Raw genomic sequence first — 22,098 nt, 5'->3', positions numbered from 1 at the left:
TACAAACACATCATTCTGTTGAGCCAGCTTGTTTAATGATTCGCTACAGAGATGCAAATCATTCCACTGTAACGCAACATCTTAACCAGGAGTGACACTATAAAACTACAAGAGTTTTTCATCCTTAGCAATTCTTTCTTCAGCTTTCATTGTTTCCTGATTAAAAAATATGTATAAAGGCATATTTTGTTGTGGATTTATGCATTTGTTTGTATTTGAAGACATGTTCATGTGTATTCCTAGATTTAGTTTTTTATTTGGTGTTACTGTAGTGATTTTGAAATGATTTCACAACTGGCCTATGAGGGTAGGGGATACAATAAGAATAATCGTTAAGGAATCAGAATGTGAATCACTGATGTGTTTTTTTATGGTACAATACTTAATCCCAGTTTAATGCTAGAGAGAACTATAATTTCATTCGGCAATCTCACCCTGTCAAAGTTTGATTACTTTATTAGAGATGTGAAAAAAACAAAACATTTAAAAGTGGTAAATGCTTTCTCAGAGCGTTAAAGTGTTTTTGTGGTGGTGAAGGCAACCGTGTATTTTAGGCTCTGTTTGTGATACTGAAGCTGCCTGGAGATTTTCTTTTTCCCTGTGGAAAACTGGAAGATAATGTTTTTTGGCCCCATGTGATCTGAAAACCCATCAGAGCCTACAGGTAGACGGCACACACGTGTTTAACAGCACACATACACAAACATTAGACTTAACTGTGTTTGCTAGTGTTTATATCACGATGTGCTGTACATCAGATGAGTGAAGTTTGGTGAAAACCAGCATCATGACCAACAGTCTCCATAGGAAAGGAGCCTATGAAGTGGAACCATCTCACTTTTAAACTCAGTCCGGATGAGGTAAATGTGTGTTTTGCAAGCATACTTCGTGATTTGAATCCCGTCCGAACACCCATCTTTGCTTTTCTCTCACTCTAACAATGGATTAAATGACCTATTGTTTTTCAGCTTTTAACTCCTCTGAGAATTAGAATAGAAATAGTTAGAAATGATGGAATAGATATATAGATAGATAGATAGATAGATAGATAGATATTTTTTTCAGTTGTATTATGTTCCTTTTATTTTGACCATAACTAAATTAATTTCTCATTACACTTGACTATAGATTTAGTCAACTCATCATAGACTTTTTTGCAAACTTTTTGTGTAAAATAAGTTACATTTGGTGCTGTTGCTGTGTAACATTAAAATAAACATTATAATTAATAAGTAGAGTTTGTATATATGTATTTATTATGTATTCTTATTTCCATGACCAGAAGTGTCCGAATAATTGTAAAGAGGAAGACTGTTTGAGCACTTGAATTGAGTCTTTCCCTTCGGTTAAGGCTCAAATCTTTATGTGATCTCCTGGGAGGCGTGTGTGCCGGAGAGGAACGGCATCATTAACAGAAATGGACCGCAACTGTGAATTGAAAAGATAAGATTTGATTTTAATGGCACCACATTTTAGTGATGTTACAGTGGAAAGTTTTTTTTGTCTGTTTTTTAGATAGATAACCATGAACCCGGTCAATACAGAGTAAATCCATTTGCAGTCGTTCAACCGTGCAAAATCTTTGCAGTGAAAGAGTGAAGCTGAAGTATTGGACAAATATTGATTCAGCCTCTTGTCTCTTAGGAAAATGAATGGGTCATGGCATTTTAATCTTTGATCCTGGTTTCAGTGAGCTTGCAAAAAACAACAACAACAAAAAAGTCATGAAGACCTATCCCTGATTGCTCTTGGCCGATGAAACCCATGTGACTGTATGATCATTGATTTGCTTCAGTGAATCATATTTTTAATTGTTTCTCATCTCTCCAAGGAGCTTATGTTTAGTTTGTGTGTGGTTGTTAATTGGAAACTCTACAGATTGCATTAACTATAAGTAATACATTTGCAACTGTTGTGATAAGGGTGGGTTTACAATGAGTTAAAGCTTTCACAAACATAAACACAAAACCGGTGTCCAAAATCACACACTGTATATTACATTTGGTTTGAAACTTTTTTTGTGACTGTTAAAAAAGTATGTTCTATATATAATGAATGTGTGGAGTGTTAAATGATTAGTTCACTTCTGAAAAAAAATTCCCTGATAGTTTACTCACCCCCACGTCATCCACGGTGTTTATGTCTGTCTGTCTTCAGTCAAAAAGAAATGAAGGTTTTTGAGGATAACATTCCAGGATTTTTATGGACTTATTGGATGGTTATCAACGGTTTAAAGGTCCAAATTGCAGCTTCAAAGGGTTCTACACGATCCCAGCCGAGGAATAATGGTCTTATCTAGCCAAACGATCGGCCTTTCAACGTGATTACGTAATGCGCGGCGCATCACAGCTGGTTCAAGACGAGCATTTTTGGTTAAAAAGTATATAAATGTTTCTTTTTTTAATAAAATGACTGATGGTTTGGCTAGATAAGACCCTCATTCCTCGGCTGGGATCGTGTAGAGCCCTTTGAAGCTGCATTGAAACTGCAATTCGGACCTTCAACCCGCTGATAACTGTTGAAGTCCTCTATATGGAGAAAAATCCTGGAATGTTTTCCTCAAAAACCTTAATTTCTTTTTGACTGAAGAAAGAAAGACATGAATATCTTGGATGATGTGGTGGTGGGTAAATCATCAAGACATTTTAATTCTGAAGTGAACGAATCCTTTAATGAAATTAAGATGTTCTACATCCGCCATGTCGTCACTGTCACATGACCTACGCCGTCAGTTGCGTCGCTTCACCGCCGTTAACAAATCCTCTCCCGTTGCCTCATGGGAGAGTAAAGTGTCCATTGAATTCACCTACTGTTTTTCAAATACTATCTATTTGGTCATACTTCTCTGTTGGCAGACAGTTTTTCACAATCTATCTAGTAGCGAAGTATTTGATTTTGGATGCAGCGAATGTCTTCCATAGCTTAATTAAAAAGAAATCATATTTCACACTTGAATCACTTGAATTAAATTTTTTTTTTTAGGCTGACTGTTCGAAGTGCAAGTTAATTTGTTGCCAGATTTTGCTGGAACATTCACATTAATTGTCTTAGTATTCAGGCAAAATTGAATTAGTTCACTATGCATGAGACTTTAGCAATGGAGCAGATGTGGCATTAATGCATGTGCAGGAATCACAATCGTGGGAAACATGTATTGTCTTCTTGAATGCTACTGTGTATTTTTGACAGTATTGCGGATTGTCATGACGACTGCAAAGTTCAAAGTGCTGCTCCTGATTTCAGCCACTGAGGAGTATTTTACATCAGCTGTAATGTGTGATTTAAACCTTTTTTCTTTTCTTTTCAAGTGCATGTGTGTTTTATTTATTGTAAGCCATCCTCAGACACCATTACTCCAGTCCATTGACATGAACATTAAATTACTACAGCTTTGGGAATGAATTATGAGACTTCTGTAAAACTCCACAAACGCACATTGTTAGTCATGTCCAAGCCTTTGGCTCATTTTTATTAATAACTATTTAATAAGTCTTTTGGCTGGGTGATATGTTAAATATTCATGATGTATTCGCAATGATTTTGCTCATGTTATAAAATTAAGCAAAATGATGAATATCTAAATGATTTAATGAGCTATTTATTGGCCATTAGTTTTCCTAAAGAGTGGTTTCACAATCCTTTATCTCATGAGTATAAGATATGAGAGTGAGCGTTAAAGCGGAGATGTTTTTGTAGCGTCTCTAATTTAAATTTCAATAAGAAAAATGGTCTTAGAGCTGGTAAGTTGAATTTTATTTCTATGAATCAATTTAATGATTTTCTAAAACTGACCGTTTAAACAGTCCCTTTCTGACATGTATTTACATTTTTTTTTTGTAAAATTGCACTTTATTTATTTTTTTCTGTGTATTGGTGCATATAAATTAAAACAATTGAATATAATTTTTTACTTCTTTATATTAATCATTACTTGGCTATAGTTGTATTTTTGATCTAAATGTCTTTTCTTCTGATATTTATTGTTAAAAAAATCATCCTTTAAAGTTGTTTCTGAGCGGATAAATGCATTCCAAAATACTTATCGGATGTCAAAAGGCTTAAAGAGATTTTATAGAGATTTTTTGCTGTATCACCCAGCCATACTAGATCCACACTGAGGACATGAGCCACAGAGAGAAGGCAGACAAGCAGCGGAAACTTTGACAAAGGGGAAAGCAAGGGCTAATTCTCTTCCTCCCAGCCCAGTTGCGCCCCCTAGCCTAGCAGACCCTGCCTTGGCACTGGAGACGCCAGCATTCAGAGACATAAGCCATCAGCATTTCCACAAGCAAATATCATTCCTGCAGAGGAAAGCTTAGCTGCAGGTCTCCAGGATAGGAGGCCATTGTTGTAGGAGCCAACCTGATCTCGCTGAAAAGCGAAACAATGTTACGAGGTGACATGACCAGCATGAAGGCCCACCCCTAAACATACCCATCACTGGCCGTAAGCAGATCGAATGAAAACATATGAATAAGATTGTACAAATTCATTCGAATTATCCACCAATTCACCAAAACGTGAAACAGTTATGATTTGCCGTGAGGTTGTGTTGTAGGATCCCAAGATCCTCCAGTGAGTCTGTTGCTTGGGTTTGTGTGCACATATTTGCACAACTGTCACTGAGAATTCTCCAGCGAGTCATGTGTGAGGTTTGTGTGGTCGGGTTACTCGCTCTACTCTGAAGCGTATGACCATCTGTCTCCATATGACTCATTGGGTCGGCAGTGCGCTCATTTCAACATGGAGAACAAATACATGAAGGCGGTGGCGGCTGGTGGGGGTGGGGTGGGGGTGGGGTGGGGTGGGGTGGGGGGGTGGGTGGGGGGTGGGGGGGGGGTTATACTTCTCTCTGTGGTTATACTCAGTGATGGGTATGTTTAGGGGTGGGCCTTCATGCTTGCAGTTTGTTTGCGGGCGGAAACAAACTGAATTATTAATACAGAACTGAATGTAGGCTAATTGTTAAATAACCATTTAACAGTGATAATAATGTATCATTACTGCTTAGCTAAAAATGGAAAATTCTGCATTTAAAGCATAAGGTATGGTTGAGCAATAGCCAATCAGAATTTTTCGGATAAATGGCAATGGATGGTATAATCTCAGTATTTACATTTTTTGTTCCCAATTCTTAAAGTAATGATTTTTAATGCACAATACGAGATACCGGCCAATTAGGATATTTATTTATTTATTTATTCTTTTTGGCATCGATTGATATTGGATGTTTAATTGTGCATGCTCATTTGAAGTTAATATAAAAAAACAACAACTTATAAATCAGTAACACTGTTAAATGTAATCTTAAGAAAATAAAATAAGTTTTTCATTCTTTACATATAATGTTGTGATGCCTAAATTCACTTGTAGCATTTTTTTATTTTTTTTTATTTCAGCAGTAACACTTAAAATAATTATCAACCTGTCAATTTCAGCCAGAACTTTTAATATCTGTGTATCCCTAGTAATTGAACATTCAGGGTACGTTCGCACGACAACAATGTACTAAAAACGGAAACGTTTTTCACACAGATCTGCCAAAACGATTACTTTTTTTTATTATTCTACCAGGCCACTAGTTAGTGATGTCAGTTTGTAAAGAAACACTACACGTCTATAGACTGAACAAGTAACGTGTATGCATATGATGTCTCCGCTTTCACAAATTTGCGTTTTTCTAGTTTTCACAGAGACGATTATGTTATGTTTTTAAAAACTAGCACACTTTGAGACATTGTCAAAAGAAAGGAACCCAAAATCTGAAAAAAGATACTTTTTTTTTATTGGTTGAATGATCTGCTATATTAAAAGTGAAGCTTTTGCGTGTCACAAACGGTCACGCCTTTTAGGAGGAACAGTTGGATTTAAATGCAGGAATAAGCCCTCTAAATTGTGTTTGTACAGGATACAGAAGTCACTCCTGAAATTGTGATAGTTGTTTAGTTTGGCTCTGCACAATCTAGGCTGCTTGGATTGAATGTAAATTTGGTTGTCGCTGTCTGATCAGAAATTCCAGTCAGAAATTGTAGAATGTGATTGTCCTGTAAAAGACCAAACCCTAAATACATATTGAACCTTGCTTTGTTCTGTACACACAAAGGATAGACAACCGGTTTGGTCGTATGTGTGTGTGTGTGTGTGTGTGTGTGTCTGTCTGTCTGGTGTATGTGTGTGTGTGCCAATGTTGGGAAGTAACTAACAGAAGTAACAAGGCTACAACTGGGCATCTTTCAGTAGCGTGACATCTGTTTGAAAATTTGCAGCTTTTTCAAAGCTGTTCATTTCTAACAAGTGCCAATATGCGAGATGCTACACTGCTGGTGATATATTATGCACAAAATAATTTTACGTTTCTCTGGAAATGACTTTTGATGCAGCCTAGTCATCACAGCTTCACATGGTAAAGAGCTGAAGTCGTAGTTTAAGTGTTTTTACTATGTTCGGTGTAAAAATGTATTCAGTTCAGTGAAGTGCAGTGTGGGTGGGTGCTATTTGTGAAACTGTAGTACTGATGACGATTTGTAAATAGAGTAGAGCTCTTCAGAAACATGATTCTGGCTTCACATTTCCCTAAACATCGCAAACATTTATGACATCATTCTGAGTTTATAAATATCTGTCTGGTTTAGTGTGTCTCCCTGCACTGAGAAGCGGGTGTAAAACATTGACCCAGTTTAACCCAAACAGGATGATTCAACAGTTATTAATAAGTAATTTCTTGCGATTTTAATTTGATATATTAAGGAATTGTCTTTATTTCTTGGTATTGCAAACTATTTTTTTCTTAATTTCAACTTCATTTCTCGGAATTGACTATAATGTCTTACTGTTGTGAGTATTTCTCATAACTGCTGCTATTTTTCATAAATGTGACTATCTCACGATTTATAATTGCATCTTTATATTGCAGAATTGTGAGTTTCTAGTTATTGTGAATTTATATCTCACTTGGTTTATTATTTTAAAGTGCCCCTCTTATGCTATATTAAAGGTTCCTAATTTTGTTTTGGAGGTCTCCTACAACAGGTTTACAAGGTCAAGAAACGCTTTAATTTTCTCATAACATTGCAGCATCACCTCTTTTCTCACGGTGCCTGAAATGGTTTGATCAAGGATTCAGTCTCTCTAAATCCCGCCTTTCCGAGTGCCTACTTTGCTCTGATTGGTCAGATACCCAGTCTGTTGTGATTGGTCGACTGATCAATTTGAGCCCGAGTCCTAACCCTTTTGAAGTGCATGCAAAGTCTTCTCAACATGTCGACAACACGAACCAAACTCTTCTAGGCCTAGGCTACAATTACAGTGTTTGAGGGCAGTCAAAGTAGGCGTTGTTTGCTGGCAGCCAATAGCTATGTATCTGTTACCCTGTTTTTATGCGCATTTTGAAGCATCACATCAGAAACGAGACGGAAACGGCAAATTTCAAAAGGAAAAACTATTAATTTGAAAAAAAGTTTTTACGCTTGCTTGAGGTGGTTTTTGAAAAAGAGTTCATGCGAATAATGGGAGATGGAAACACATTTGACGAATAAATTCTGACGTAGCGAACATTAAACACACGTGACTAATTTGCTGTTTCCTCATGATGGGAATTCCTATTCCCTAAAAAGAGCTGGATCATTTGGCTCAGCTCAGCAATAGAGTTTACTTTTGTTTACGGTTTGTGTGTATATATCGTATACAGCTCTCAGACGGGAAACGACTCTCACAGTTCACTTAAAGGAGTCGGCTCATAGATTCACTGTTTCCGCTGATGGTGTTTTATTTACTGTTGGTTACTAGGTTACCAATACCACTGTCGTCCGCTTGAACAAGCTGATTGGAATGCACATATTTAGCTTTTTTCTTTTGCGAACTTAGAAAATATTTGCTTCACGTTTGGATGGAAACCCAGATAATGAAGACCATTGTCTAGCATTATACAAATTTGTCAGAAACCTCGGTTGGTTCGTGCAGGAAGTAAGACTGGAATTACTGACAACTTTGTTTCAGGCAGTTCAGAATTGGTTCTTTCTTTTGGGAAACAACAACTTTGTTAATCTTTGAAACTTTGCAGACTTTTACTTTCAAAAACAGCTATATTACACACTAGGTAATATCTGAGAAAGCATATGGGGTACATTAAACTTTATTTCACTGTTACTTGAATAATTTTTTTACTCAGGAAACAGGCATAGTTAAAGGTAGGTCACCCAAAAATGTAAATTCAGTTATTTGCTTGCTTTGACCTTTCTTTTTTTAGACCACAATAGGAGATTTTTTAAAAGTGCCCTGCTCGTGCTTGTCCATATAATGGTAGTGCATCTTAAATTGTGAAAATGTTTTAATAAAATAAAATAAATGTGATTGTGTCTTTTAAGGGGTAGGGTGTGACTGTAAGTAATGTGTAAATATCATTAGCTTAATTTAAGTACAACAGATTTTAATGGAAGCCTCGCACAAATATTATAATATTATAAGCATGTTATGCCCATCTCATGCTCCTAATGGACGTGTTCATAACAAGCACCATTCAGTGAATCATGTGTGGCTATTGTGTGCTGTGTGAGAAAGACCCAGATGGGTGTGATTTTCTGCAGTAATACTACAAAGTGCTGCAGCACACACTGATTAATGTTACGGGCATTAGAGTGTGTAGACGTGTTAAGGTGTTTTATTAACACCGCTTGTGCTCTTGTGTTTTGCACTAGCCACATCCTGTGTCGAAATCCTCACGTGCACGTGCATGCGGTGTGAAATGCATTGTGTTGAGCTGTTTCAGCACAGTGCGGGGGTAGCGGGGGTGTTATTACATATCAAACAGGGAAACACTAGGATTCAGAGAGAGAGAGAGGGAGGGAGGGCGGGCGAGGGATGCCTGCGAGAGGAGAGGCGAGGGGTAACCCTCCTTTCCAGGCAAGGGATTCCACCACTGCAGTAATCATGTTTCCTGCAGTCTCTCTGTGCCGATGCAGATTTCCCACGTGCACACGCTCTTACAAACGTGTTCCCCCAGAAATCCTTTCATCTGACTCCAGTCATCACGACGCTCTCTCCTTCTGTCTGTACTGAACCGCTCGGGTTCAGACACAAGAGCTGCTATTTTTTGCTTTCAATGTGAAATAGATTGTTCCCCATAATAGTTTGTATACACCCGTAAATTATAAAACATTTCATTTCAAAATGATTTGCTTTTATGGGAGTTGATACTCTTTAACCAGGGTTATTATTGTTGGCTAAAACTAAAAGTATAAAAATACATTTCCATTGCTTGAAATAAAATAAATATTAACTGAAATAAAATAAAATATATTTTTGTAAACTATTTTATTTTAGCAAGTTGCCAAGGTAATAGGGGTGGGTGATATACCAGTAGACATAATTAACCAGTATAATTTTGAACTATGATCTCTATCGCGGTCAGTGTTGGGGTAACGCATTACAAGTAAACTCGAGTTATGTAATCAGATTACTTTTTTAAACTAGTAACTGGTAAAGTAACTCATTAATTTTTCAAATAAGTAACGCAAGTTACTTTGTTTTCCCATTTATTCACTGAGGTGCAGAGGCGTTGAGTGCGCTGTGCGAACATGATGGTTATTTTAGTTCTAGACTAAATGTGAGCATGCATTTACTTTTGCATATACTTACTATTGCACAAAAAAGATTCAGTATTCCTCAAAATAAATAAAATCAGTGAAATGCAAAATCAGAATACTATGTAAACCACCAATAATTAAATGTGTTAAATAAATAAAAAATGTATGCATTTAATCTAACTTTATTGACCAATGTACTTGCTGCTGACCTTCGATGATTTAAAAGGAACCGTATGTAAGATTGTGGCCAAAACTGGTACTGCAATCACTTTCAAAATACTGTAGAGCGGTGTATCCCCTCCCCCTCCCCCTGACTCGAGGTTGCCAGTTAGGCTGCAGGATCCAGCAGGAACGTAGGCTGCTACAAGGAGCTTCCAATGGCAAGTGAAGAGTCCTACACAGTACGTTTTTTTTCGGACTTTGTCACGACGTATTTCGGATTCATAACAAGGTCTTTTAGGTTTCGTAATATTAGACATTTTTTATCCATTTAGTAAAATTTAGTCTAGAATTTAGTCTAGAATTTATTATACTGGTTTGTAGCTGCAGCTGGGGTAACTAGAGCAGAGCTGGCAACCCGGATGCCGAAACATTACTGACTTCGTGATTGGTAGATAGGTGGAGGGTGGAGCATCAGGCCAAAACACAAGATGACAACATCAACATCAGTTGAGGGCTGCAACTTCACTTTTAAATAACAATATCCTGTCCGGACTACTGTTGTCAGTGATATAAGTATTTGAAATGAACATGATTTCTTAATGTCTAGTGACATATCAGGGCCATTTTATGATTAATTGAAATACATTTCTTATATACGGTTCCTTTAATTAAACCATAAGCAAAAATTACTTTAGATTTTTATTGTTTTTTATTGGTGAAGTAAGTGTTAAACTTTCTTCTCCTGCATTCCATTTTTCTGCAATCCAGAATGTCAGCACAGCTGAAAGGTTTGTTTGAGCTGCGCCCTCTACTGTACACGTGTGAATTCGCATTTTCTTCAGCCTTATTATTAAAATTTTGTTGTGAAAGTCCTTTACATTTGCCCCAAAATACAACTTTTTTGTTATTAAAAGAAAAACAAGCCCAGCCCAGGTGAGAAAAGTAACTGTTTCTTAAAGTAACTAAGTAACGCAATTAGTTACTTTTTAAGGGAGTAACGCAATATTGTATTGCATTACTTTTCAAAGTAACTTTCCCCAACACTGATCGTGTTTACGCTCACGTGACGTTACTCTGCTGCGTGGTCACAAATGTTCCATTTGTTTTCAAGCAGCAAAAGACTGCTCATTTCGCTATTTGCACACACTGTCAGAGATGGTTCTGAGAGACGCGTGCACATGAACCCGCTGCTCATCGAGCGCGCGAGAACAGAGTTCTTTTTGCCGCCTAATTTTGCATGAACGGTTAAATACAGATACTTACAGTAAGTGTCAAACTGCCCGTATTCACAAGTATCCTCGTAAACAGTCATTTGTCTTAAGTGAAACACAATCATTTTTGTCTTAAGTGAACATAAACAGAGTATTATAGTATAACAGTATATTAGATTTGTGCATTTGGTCTTAAAGTGACAGCAGCCTAATAAACCTGCTGCTGTCTTTGCCATTAATGTCATTACCGTCTAATGTGTACAATAGAATGAAATCGTCACAAAGAAATTTAAGCTAAATAGTGGCTTTCCCAGTGACTACATCTTGCATATTTCTGTGACTTTTTTTATTGAAGGGATAGTTCTGTCATAATTTCCTCACCCTCCTCATGTCACTCCAAACCTGTATGAAAGAAGGCATTTTGAGAAATGTATCAGTGTTTATTTTTGTCCATACAGGGGAAGTCAATTGGCTCCAATGTTCAAAATATCGTTATGCATAAGAAAGTCATACAGGTTTGAAACAATATGAGAGTGAGTAAATGATGACAGAACTTTCATTTTTGGGTGATCTATCCCCTTCATTGTGATATCACTTGAGGTTTAGATTAAACTTTGTGTTCTGAGAGGTAACAGTAGAACATTTCTTCTCTGATTGAATTATTCAGTCACATTACTTCTTTGATGAACATCTAGGAATTTATTCAGTAAATGTTTCCATCGTAGTTGATGTGCAGTGAGCGAGTGGCTACGTTTTTTTTCCAACACATTTTGGAAATTTTATTCACATCTTGCTGTTTTCATTCCACATTTTTCATTCCAAATTTTGCATGGAAACCCAGCAAGTGAGGTCAGAGATATTAAGCAGGAAGTGAGGTCAGGGATATTAAGCAGGAAGTGAGGTCAGGGATATTAAGCAGGAAGTGAGGTCAGAGATATTAAGCAGGAAGTGAGGTCAGGGATATTAAGCAGGAAGTGAGGTCAGGGATATTAAGCAGGAAGTGAGGTCAGGGATATTAAGCAGGATATGTAAGAGTATGTAAGTGGGATTTGCATACTAGGATAGTGCGATTGAGGGAATAGACGGGTTGTGTGAAAGATGATCAAGATATTCAAATTCATATAAGATATTTTTCCATTTGGAATAGCATGCACAAATGAATCGTTCACAGTAAGACCAGGAACATTAAATGGTGAATTTTAATTTCCTATTGATTTCAACTTTTAAACCAAGCACTCATGACATGAGGCGCTGAAAATCAGCAAGATGTGACACAACGGCTAGAAAAACATTCGTCTGGCACAGTTGTACATTGACCAACAAATAAAAAATAGCACAGAGGGAATGCTCAATGTATTGTTGGTCCTCTCACTTGTGCTTCTTTATTTCGGTCTCTCACATTCTCTCTCCTTCTCTAGCTGCCTGAATGACATTGATTCTACGGGTGCTGTGCTATTGACTAGCCCTCTGTTGAATATTTCAGCCGCTGTGTGAGCGTGCAGGGGGACGGGAGGGGTTTTCTGGTTCCCCGTCTTCATTACATACCACTGTGAATGCAGTGCCATTCATTTAATCCCACACAAGCTGCTCTCCTCTAATAACCAACTGACACAACGTACAGTGACTCCTTGCAGTGCATGATGTGTTGTTTTTTGTGTTATTTGGCGGCATGAATCTTCTTTCTCATATTCAATTCATAATGCAACCTGACAACTCAGAAAATATATGATTTATTTTACTGAGACCTGATTCAGTGGCATGTTCGGTGTTTTAATTCTCTTTCCGCAAAAGACATTTAAGAGCAGCAGTGGTACCAGTTCAGAATAAGAACCAGTTCTCGATTCTTGTTCTGTATGTGGTCTTGCTGCAGAGCAGTGCTTTGTGTTATTCCCTGAGCTGAAAGGAGGACCTGATATAAAAACAGTGGTAGCGGTCATTAGTGCTGACAAATCGTAAAGAAGTGTAAGTGTGTGGGTGTAACTGTTATGATTTTATTGTCTCTTACTGCAGCATCTGATCACGACACTAATCTAACCATAGTTTGGGCTTCACTTCATGCTGACTAGCTATTACAGGTACCGTACATTATGAGAGTACACACTGCTGTGTGTGTGTGTGTGGTATTACCTCCGTTGTAATGACAAAATCCGCACAAAGGTGTCAATATCCGAAATCCTTGTACCAATTTTTGGTAACCATTAAGAAAACAAATAATACTAAGTGATGTTTTAGAAACTGTAAAAATGCAGAAAAAGTTTCTGTGATGGTTGGGGTATAGAATATACAGTTTGTACTGTATAAAAATCATTGTCTATGGAAAAACCCAATTAAACATGAAAAATTAACGTGTGTGTGTCTAGTGTGAGCCAATGGGATATTATGCTGAAGTGCTTAGTGTCTGAAGCAGCAGTGTTATTTCAGTATACGATCATAGTATTTATATTTTGAATTAGCTTGTATTTTAAATTTTTCAGTTTATTTTAATTTAAGTTTATTCATTTTGTGCTTTTTTTTTTTTTTTTTTTACTAGATTTTATTTTTTATATTTCTATTTAGCTTTAATTTATTTTTATTTCAGTTTTAGGAATTTTAGTACTTCAAATTTTGAACTTTTTTTCTGTTAGTTTCAAAAGGAAGTTATCATCTATTATTTTATTTTATTTAATGAGAACCATTTTTAAGAGTTAGTTTTAGTGGACAGGGCTGCAGTGTTGTCTATTTGGGTCCTCAGTTAAAGCCAATACAGGCTTGACTGACTGGTAAGGGCAGGAATGAAGTCAACATTGCTGACAGCTGACTGGCACAGTCCTGAGAAGGAAAGAGCAGCACGGAGAAGAGTTAAGGTGATCAGAGATGCACTGTAAACGTGGACTGTACTGCAGTGTTCAAGAATAAGGATGGCCTGGGGCCAGTGTCCGAGTTTCAGCCACATGCCCTGTTGGGTCAGTGATTTATGATAATGTACTGTACATGCATTTCTATTCCTAGCAAACTTTCTCCTTGCTCATAAACCTATCTGCTAGGACAGAGGTTTGGAACAAAATTGATTTGTTGTTCAGAAAGCATGATAGTCTTAGCAGCGTCAGTAAAGGTCCTTTGCACACTGAGTCCGAAATTCTCGTATGCGTTTTTTCGTATTTGTCGTTCGGTGGCTCTGAATTGTCAAAACACCTCTCAAAATACTTGTTACGAATGCGAAAAACGCAGAAAATCGAACCTGATCCGAATTTTTTTATGGCGAAGTTATTATGACGAAAGTTTCGGAGGCAGTGTGTAAACGTGATTGATACAACGTGAGGTCGTATTTATTTGTTAACATACCAGAATTTTGGACTCCGTGTGCAAGGACCTTAAAGGGGTCATCGGATGCCCATTTTCCACAAGTTGGTATCATACTTTAGGGTCTTCATGTAAAGTTTGTCACACACTTTGGTTAAAATTCCTCAATGGTTGTGTAAAACAACACGCTTATTACCTCCTCAAAAACAGCTCTGATCACAGCGACCCATTGCGGTGCATGTCTCTTTAAATGCTAATGAGCAACTGCTCACCCCCCCAAAAAAAATATATGGTAATACGGCACAGTCCATCTTTGATCGTGGGCGGAGCATGAGCAATATCAAATGTTAGAACTGAGCTGGGGAAAAAGGCGTTTAACTTTGCTGCTCCCTCTGCATGGAACAAGTTACAGAAAAATTTGAAACTTAATAAGCTTGTCTCATTGGTTACTTTTAAGAGGATATTAACTGACTTGGAAGCAGCCACATCTGGCTGTAGTTGTTCTGCATGATATGCTAAGGATTTGTGGTTGATGTATCTGCTATTTTAGTTGTTTTATGTTATTGTGTATTCTGTGTTGTATGTATGGTTGTACTGCTGCCTATCTTGGCCAGGACACTCTTGAAAAAGAGATTTTTAATCTCAACGAGTACTTTCCTGGTTAAATAAAGGTTAAAAAAAAAAAAAAAAAAAAAAAAAAAAAAAAAAAAAAAAAAAAAAAAAAAAAATATGATGTCATATTGCTCAGAAAATTCTTACGATTTGATTATTGAGTGTGTTTAGGCTTTTTGAGGATTAATTGATTTTAATGGATTTTTAAATGGATTTTTATCATTGGATGGTGGTTGTACGACACATTTATATTGCATCTGATGACCCCTTTAAGAATGAGCTAAAAAATTGATGAAAAGTAATGATTTTCCATATATGTCATAATTTTCCAGCAAATCTTTATGAATTTACTGCTACCTTGGAGTTTCATTATACCAACTAATTATTGCAAATTTACCTTGAAAATACTATGGAAGTCAATGGGGTCCATCAACTGTTTGTTTATCGACATTCTTCAAAATATCTTGTTTTGTGTTCATCAGAAGAGAGGTTTGGATCAACTTGAGGGCGAGTAAATAATGGGTGAATACCCACCATTTTTGGGTGAACTATTCGTTAAATGTTGAGTTTGGTGCCTTGTTGGTGTCTTCCTCAGTGGATTTGTCCAGATAGATCTTTACACAAGGACTGACGTTTCTGCGTCAGTGATAATTGTTTGTTAAATAGCAAGTCAATAATTGCTTCACAGCTGAGCCTCCTCTTGAATTAACAAATTAAAACCAAACTGTGTGGACTAAAACTCCAGCAGGATCTCCTACACTAACAATCCATTCTCAGTTCTTTCTTTAGCAACCGACACGCAGCTCTTGGCTAGCAACAGCGACCAAAATTGAGCTACAGAAATAAAGCAAGCAACACCACAATCTATTGTAGACTCCAAGTGACAAATCGCTGCTGCTCAATCTCTGCTATCTCTTCAGTAAATAATTGAAGGTCATCAACTTGCTGTCGACTTCAGTTTCGAACTGCAGGCGGATCTGTGATTGTCTTAATTATAGGGACACTTAATATTCAACATTATTATTGATCTCGGACTATACTGACGCTGTTGTATGAGAACTGAACTGAGCCGGACAATAATTTTTTGCAAAGCTGCTTTATAGATGAAATTAACTAATTTAATAATTGATGATTTTTACAATGGAACTGAATCAACACTGAACTGACTTCAGCTGAACAACAGCCTAAATGCATTATTTTCCTGTTATCACTGTAAAGCTGCTTTGAAACTATCTGAATTGTATAAAGCGCTATATAAATAAAGGTGACTTGACTTGATTTTCTTCACTCCTGTTGGTAGTTTCCACATTGCATCGCTTCTCATTTGCACAAAGCCAAATGTTGCTCAACTTTATCAAACTTTGTGGCCAGTGTCGCATACGCCACCTTAATTCGTTACCTCTCATTGAAAAGTTATGGCTTCTGGTCTCTGCTAATCACTGTGAACACCACTTTAGACAAAGTCTGAGGAACCACAGTGCATTTATGAGCGAGTTAATCAGAAAATGGAGAAGGGGAATTAGAGGGTATGCGTTGACGTTACTTTCCTACCAGGACACGCCGCCTCAGCCAGACTGAGTGGCAACATATCCTTAAACATGACTGGATTTAATAGGGGAAAGTGTGAAACTAGCTGCTTCTCTTGAAGCTCTCATTGCAGCAGCTTGGAAACATTGTTTCCTGACAGGCCCTTGTTCTCCTTGACGCTCAGAAAGTGCAGATGCCAGTTCAATATGATTGGATCAGATGCTTTATGCTGGCTCTTGCCATTTTTATGTGCAGAATGCATCAGACGGTGTATGAGCTGTTGTTGTGTGTGAATCCGACACTTCTCTTTGTTTGTTTTGGTAAAGCCTGTTGTTTTTGTCTAAAGCCCCCTGACACCTTTTCACATTTTCAGTCGTAATAATGAAAGCACACATCACCCTCTAGTGTAAAGGGATTGACTCGTTATCTCTTCATTACTAATTAATGACTTTCCTCGTCTGAAATTTGCACTTAAACAGCTGTCACAGAACTATAGTCTCTTTCCCCCCTCAGGATCGGCCCTTTCACTTATTGAACTCCTGCAGGCCTCTGGGCTGTCTGTCACCTGTCATTTGCCATGTCAGATCTGCTCTCATCAATGTGTGTCTGATTGGCACTGGCGTTGTATTTGGACATACCGTGGTGTTTTATCGACATGTGACATTCAAACATTGTGTTTGCGATGACAGTTAGGGCTTTAGATCTGGTAAACCAATGACTTTTACACTAGTCCAGTGAACAGTAAACGCTCCAAATGGACCTTCATCAGTTGCATGGTATCTCAGTGCCACTTTAGTGTTAGTGTGAATCTTTAATTAAATCAATACAAATCGATATTTTTCCCACAGATTGAATTCTAATAAATTAGCCTTCATTTGGTGGTACATTGGTAGAGGCTCATGAATAATTAATTTGTATTGAATCCCACTAAACTCTGCCCCTGATTCCAAACAGCTTCAAACTGTGGGGGTTTTGTTGTTCTTGTGTTTTTTTTTAGATCTGTTTAAAAAAAAAAGTTGTCGCACAGTATGGAGAGATTTTAATAAATTGGTCTGTTCTTACGACAGATTGAAAACCTTGGCTAATAGACAAATTATTTTCTGACTAATTGGGGTGTTCAAACTTGGCATGTTTGATTGAATTGAAACGAACCCTGGTGAGATTGCTCTGTTAGTGCGGTTCATTTGAATAAGTTTGAAAGCTGCCATCTGAACCCTGGTCCCTGGAGACCGCTGTGTCACACACACAAAAACTCTATAAAGTGTAATTTATGTGGTCTGCATGACTTGTTTGCTATATTCCAAATCTTCTGAAGCCACAACAAAGAGATTGAAAAAGTAAGGGTTGTTACTAATCTTCTGGTTCTTGACTGTTAACAGCATCATCAGGTCAGAACTCAAGAATCAGATCTGTCCAAAAGCACCATTCAGGCAGATTGTGTATACTATGGACTAGATTCATGATACTTTTTAATCACATATTGAACATGCTTTTGGTCATTTCCCATTCACTTCCGTTGTACTGAAAAGAGTGACCAGGGTGTTCTTCACAAATTCATCTTTCGTGTTCCACTGAAGAAAAAGAAATTCATGTAGGTTTGGAAAAATGTGAGGATTAAATAATGCCAAGATCTTCATTGTGAACTCTTTCTTTTAAAGCTGTGGTTCTGAACATGATTAACTAACAAGTGGTCCATCATATCATCTGTTAGTCCAGCTGATCATCATCATCATAAACTAGCCTGGACTTTCATACTTGCCCTTGAAATTTCAGGAATGTTTGAACATTGTTTGTGTGTATAGATACACCAACTGGCAGCTGGGGTAGTGCAATAATTATCCTTTCACAGATCTGGATCCTACGGTTGCACCAGCCGTTCATAAGTTCTTAAATAAATTGGAACATAAAGTTCACACTAGAGGCTTAGGGCCAGATACTGCAAATTAGTGTGAGAACGCAATTCCCAAAAAGCGCAGATGGGGGTAGAAAGTTCTGTGCCTGATCTACTGACGACACGCAAATTAAAGAACACAGTGCCAGGATCATTTCCATTATGACCAACGCAATCTACCAAGAGCAGCACAAATTAGCGTCTGGTTTAAGACTCAGTTAAAGAATGACTCAAATACCAGTAAATTGACTAGCGTAAATCTTAGGAAATCACCTTGCATGATTCATTTAAATACTCTCCTCTCATAAATTTTGTGTCTGAAAGGAAAACTCCTACAAATGCCTATGCAATAAGGCTGGCTGCAAAAATAACTGTCCACGCCATTCCAGCGCTAATTTTTCATTGTGTGTCTTTAGTAAATCCTGACAGTAGTTTTTTTTTTAATGCCAAAAGAGGGTTTGGCGCTGGCTCAAGCTGTTATTAAATCTGGCCCTTAGTAACTACTAGCTAGTTTGTAACTAACTCTGTACTTTATTCAGTAGCACCATTTACTCTTAAGGCAGAACATAACTAGTAGCTCATAAGCACTCCATAAAGTAATGTCTATAACATGACATTTACCATGGGTTATCCAGTAGCTGCCTTCAAATACGTGAGCAGCATTGTGTTAAAATGATGTGAATGTCAATTTATCAGTGATTCTAACTTTTTTTGCCTCACGTAACTATTGGTACCAATGCTTCCATTCAAATACAATAAAGCATGAATGACATACAGCAATTGGTAAATAACATTCAGAAACTGTATTCAAAATTAATAAGGCCCAATTAATAATTACTGAAACAAAAAAACATGATTTTTTTTGTTTTTGTTTTGTTTCTTCAAAACAATGACAAGAAATGGCATAATATTCTCTGTCTTAAAATGTGAATGAGTGTAAATGTCATGTCTAAATGCCTGTCAGGTAAAAACAAGAGTTTACTGATGCATTTCAGTCAATCTGCTGTTTTATTCCAACCGTTACTCCTGGTCAGAGGTTTCTGTATTCGTTTAGTTTATATGTACAGTAAACTAAAGTTACATTTCAACTAAGATTAAGGGTCCAACGCAAAAATATTTAATATTGCGTAAGGTGTAACTAAGTGCCCCTTTACGTCAAAACTAGGCTTGTGTGTAACTTACAAACAGCTGGATCAACTGGTCCCTTGTGTTTTGCATCTAACCATGTAGGTCATGGTGTTATAGTAGAGTGAGTCATTTGCTTACAGTAGGAGCAAGTAAACAGTCGCTTTTAGCTAAAGCGAATCTACTAAAGGGACAGTCCACCTGGAGCAACCAAGTGCTCAAGGGCACAGTGCTGATAGTTAATGACTTGTTCCACACTTGTTCCATGTTTGAACAAGCAACCATCCCATTACAAGCCCTGAGGTTTGACTGCTGCACCCCAAGTGGCTCAACGCGAGTAAATCCGCTGTGCGTATAAATGCTGTCAGGTTAGTGGGGCTCTGTGTGTGGGAGGAGAGTCCGTGTGTAGATGCGTGATGCGTGGGAGGAAATGTCGAGAGCTCTATTTCAGGAAGACATGGAGCGGCTTGCGAAACACGCTGACAGAAGAGTATGGAACAGACCAGTTCACCTCAACACTAGTCGGACACCAGGTGCACGCCAAAACAACCAAACTGCACATCTCCGGACATTCTACACCCAAACACACTGCTGCTGTTAACTCCGCAAACTGTGTGTTTGCTCGTAATGCCGTGTGTGGCAAAGGTCCCTTGAATTCACATGATCTCAATATAGAATCTCCATTCAATTTGGCCACTACCCCCTCTCTCTCTGCTCTCTTTCTCTCTATATTTGTCTCGCTCGTTGTGGTAATTGTGCTCTCCAGAGGCACAGTGGAAAATGTGATGCATTTTCCCTGGATTCAAAGCATGTGGTTCCCTTCTGGCTGCCTTTCACTTCAGAAACTTCAGTTGCCTTCCAACTGCTGGTTTGAGACAGGGAATTGTTCGGACCAGTTAGGTGGACTGGATCAGTTGATTCATTGAATAGATCTGACTCAGATTGTCAAAATTAACAGTGAATAATGACTGGCTTCAGTCAGTTTCTCACACAATGCTATCATATGAAGACTTGGATATATAGTGCAAAATGTCATATGGGCCACTTGTATGATACTTTTATAGATACTTATATTTTCGTCACTTTGGAGAATAGCAACCCCTGTTCCCTTCCACTCCCATTATACTGGAAAGAGTGATCTGAATATTCTATAAAAATTAACTTTTTGTGTTCTACAGAAAAGAAGTCATACAGGTTTGGAATGACATTAAAGAGTAAACAATAACCAAATTTCCATTTTGGGTGAACTATTCCCTGAACTATTCCCTATTCCCTGCTTACTGTTGTTGTTTCATTTATCCAGTAGTATGGACCTCACTTCGCTTTTGTTCTTTATCGCACCTGTTCTTTGTCAGTCTTAAAAATAAGAACTCAAAATGGTTTAAGAGCTTCACATTTTCCATGATTCAGTGGTTCCTGCCGCCTCAGTGTTTGTGTGTATCCTTTGTGTACATGTTCAATACCAGTGTGTTCCTCAGTGCCAACCCGCATCACATTTCCAAGACAAAACATTTCCATTTATCCCCTAAAGGATTGTTTTAGATCAGACACACACTGTTACGCATGCAGCAACTACTCAAAATGAAAAAAGCCCATCTGTGATCTCAGTACCGTCATATCTCACACTCTGCAGTCAGACAAGCCTGGACGAATGGGGAATGTCTACGATCATTTAAACAGAGTAGATTGTGCACGCAGTTAAGTAAGAATGTTTGTGTAGCTGTACTGCTTACTAAGATTCAACAGCAAATTACCTCCTTTTCTCTCTCTCTCTTGTTGTAGGGCTGGAAGGGCTCCCCCTCATGGCAGGGTCAAAGACTACTGTGTTCATCCTCTTCTACAGAAGGTGAGTGTTCATGTTCTTGTTGTTTATTTAAAGACATGCTAATACATGTGGGTTTTTGCATCACTGAGATTTTCACTTAGGTTTACAAACTAGTGCTCTGCTGTAACCGCCTACTTATGGGTCTCAGAAGCATGTTTTCCATCGGTTTTCTCTTAAGACATTTCAGAAAATGGTTTAATAAAGAGTTCAAAGCCTTGAACCAAACCCATCAGCTAGCTCTGAGAACTTACCGTATACTCAACAAATAATAATTAAAATTAAGTAAATATTTGAACATCTGGGAGAAAAGACAAAGAGTAACTTAAAGGTGGTATCAGTGATTTCAGGCCCAAAAATATTTTTATCACATTCATCTAATCTTTCCTAACGATCCGCTAGCTGCCCGCCCCATAAGCATACCGTCAAAAAAACGCGTCTCTGTAGGCAGCCTAGGCTCTGAGATCTACACACAAAAACAAATGGTTTCACCAAACACTCAAAACCAAAACAAATAGTGTTCCAACCAATCACCGACAGGGGGAGGGTGTTGTGAGGTTTTGTGCTCGTGCACGGCTGCACGCGAAGTCAGAGCTGAAGAAAAAGCTGGCTCAAAACCTCACAACACCCTCCCCCTGTCGGTGATTGGTTGGAACACTATTTGTTTTGGTTTTGAGTGTTTGGTGAAACCATTTGTTTTTGTGTTCACCTTCATTCACCAAATGAAGAGCCTAGGCTGCCTACAGAGACGCGTTTTTTAGACGGCATGCTTATGGGGCGGGCAGCTAGCGGATCGTTAGGAAAGATTGGATGAATTTGATAAAAATATTTTTGGGCCTGAAATCACTGATACCACCTTTAATGTAACATACTTAATTGTATCAAGTG

At 37.8% G+C, this 22,098-nt stretch overlaps 1 protein-coding gene across 1 annotated transcript in view; it reads left to right on the top strand.

Moving 5' to 3' along the window:
* Positions 1-22,098, top strand: part of mcu (mitochondrial calcium uniporter) — a 97,934-nt gene that overhangs the window by 51,529 nt on the left and 24,307 nt on the right. The window contains exon 3 of the mRNA XM_082154520.1: positions 21,171-21,234. Coding sequence (XP_082010646.1) covers positions 21,171-21,234 — 64 coding nt within the window. The remainder of the gene's footprint in view (positions 1-21,170; positions 21,235-22,098) is intronic.

The sequence above is a fragment of the Leuciscus leuciscus genome, assembly GCF_965113295.1.
Source record: "Leuciscus leuciscus genome assembly, chromosome: 22".
Taxonomy (NCBI): Eukaryota; Metazoa; Chordata; class Actinopteri; order Cypriniformes; family Leuciscidae; genus Leuciscus; species Leuciscus leuciscus.
This window is presented reverse-complemented; position numbering and strand designations above follow the sequence as displayed.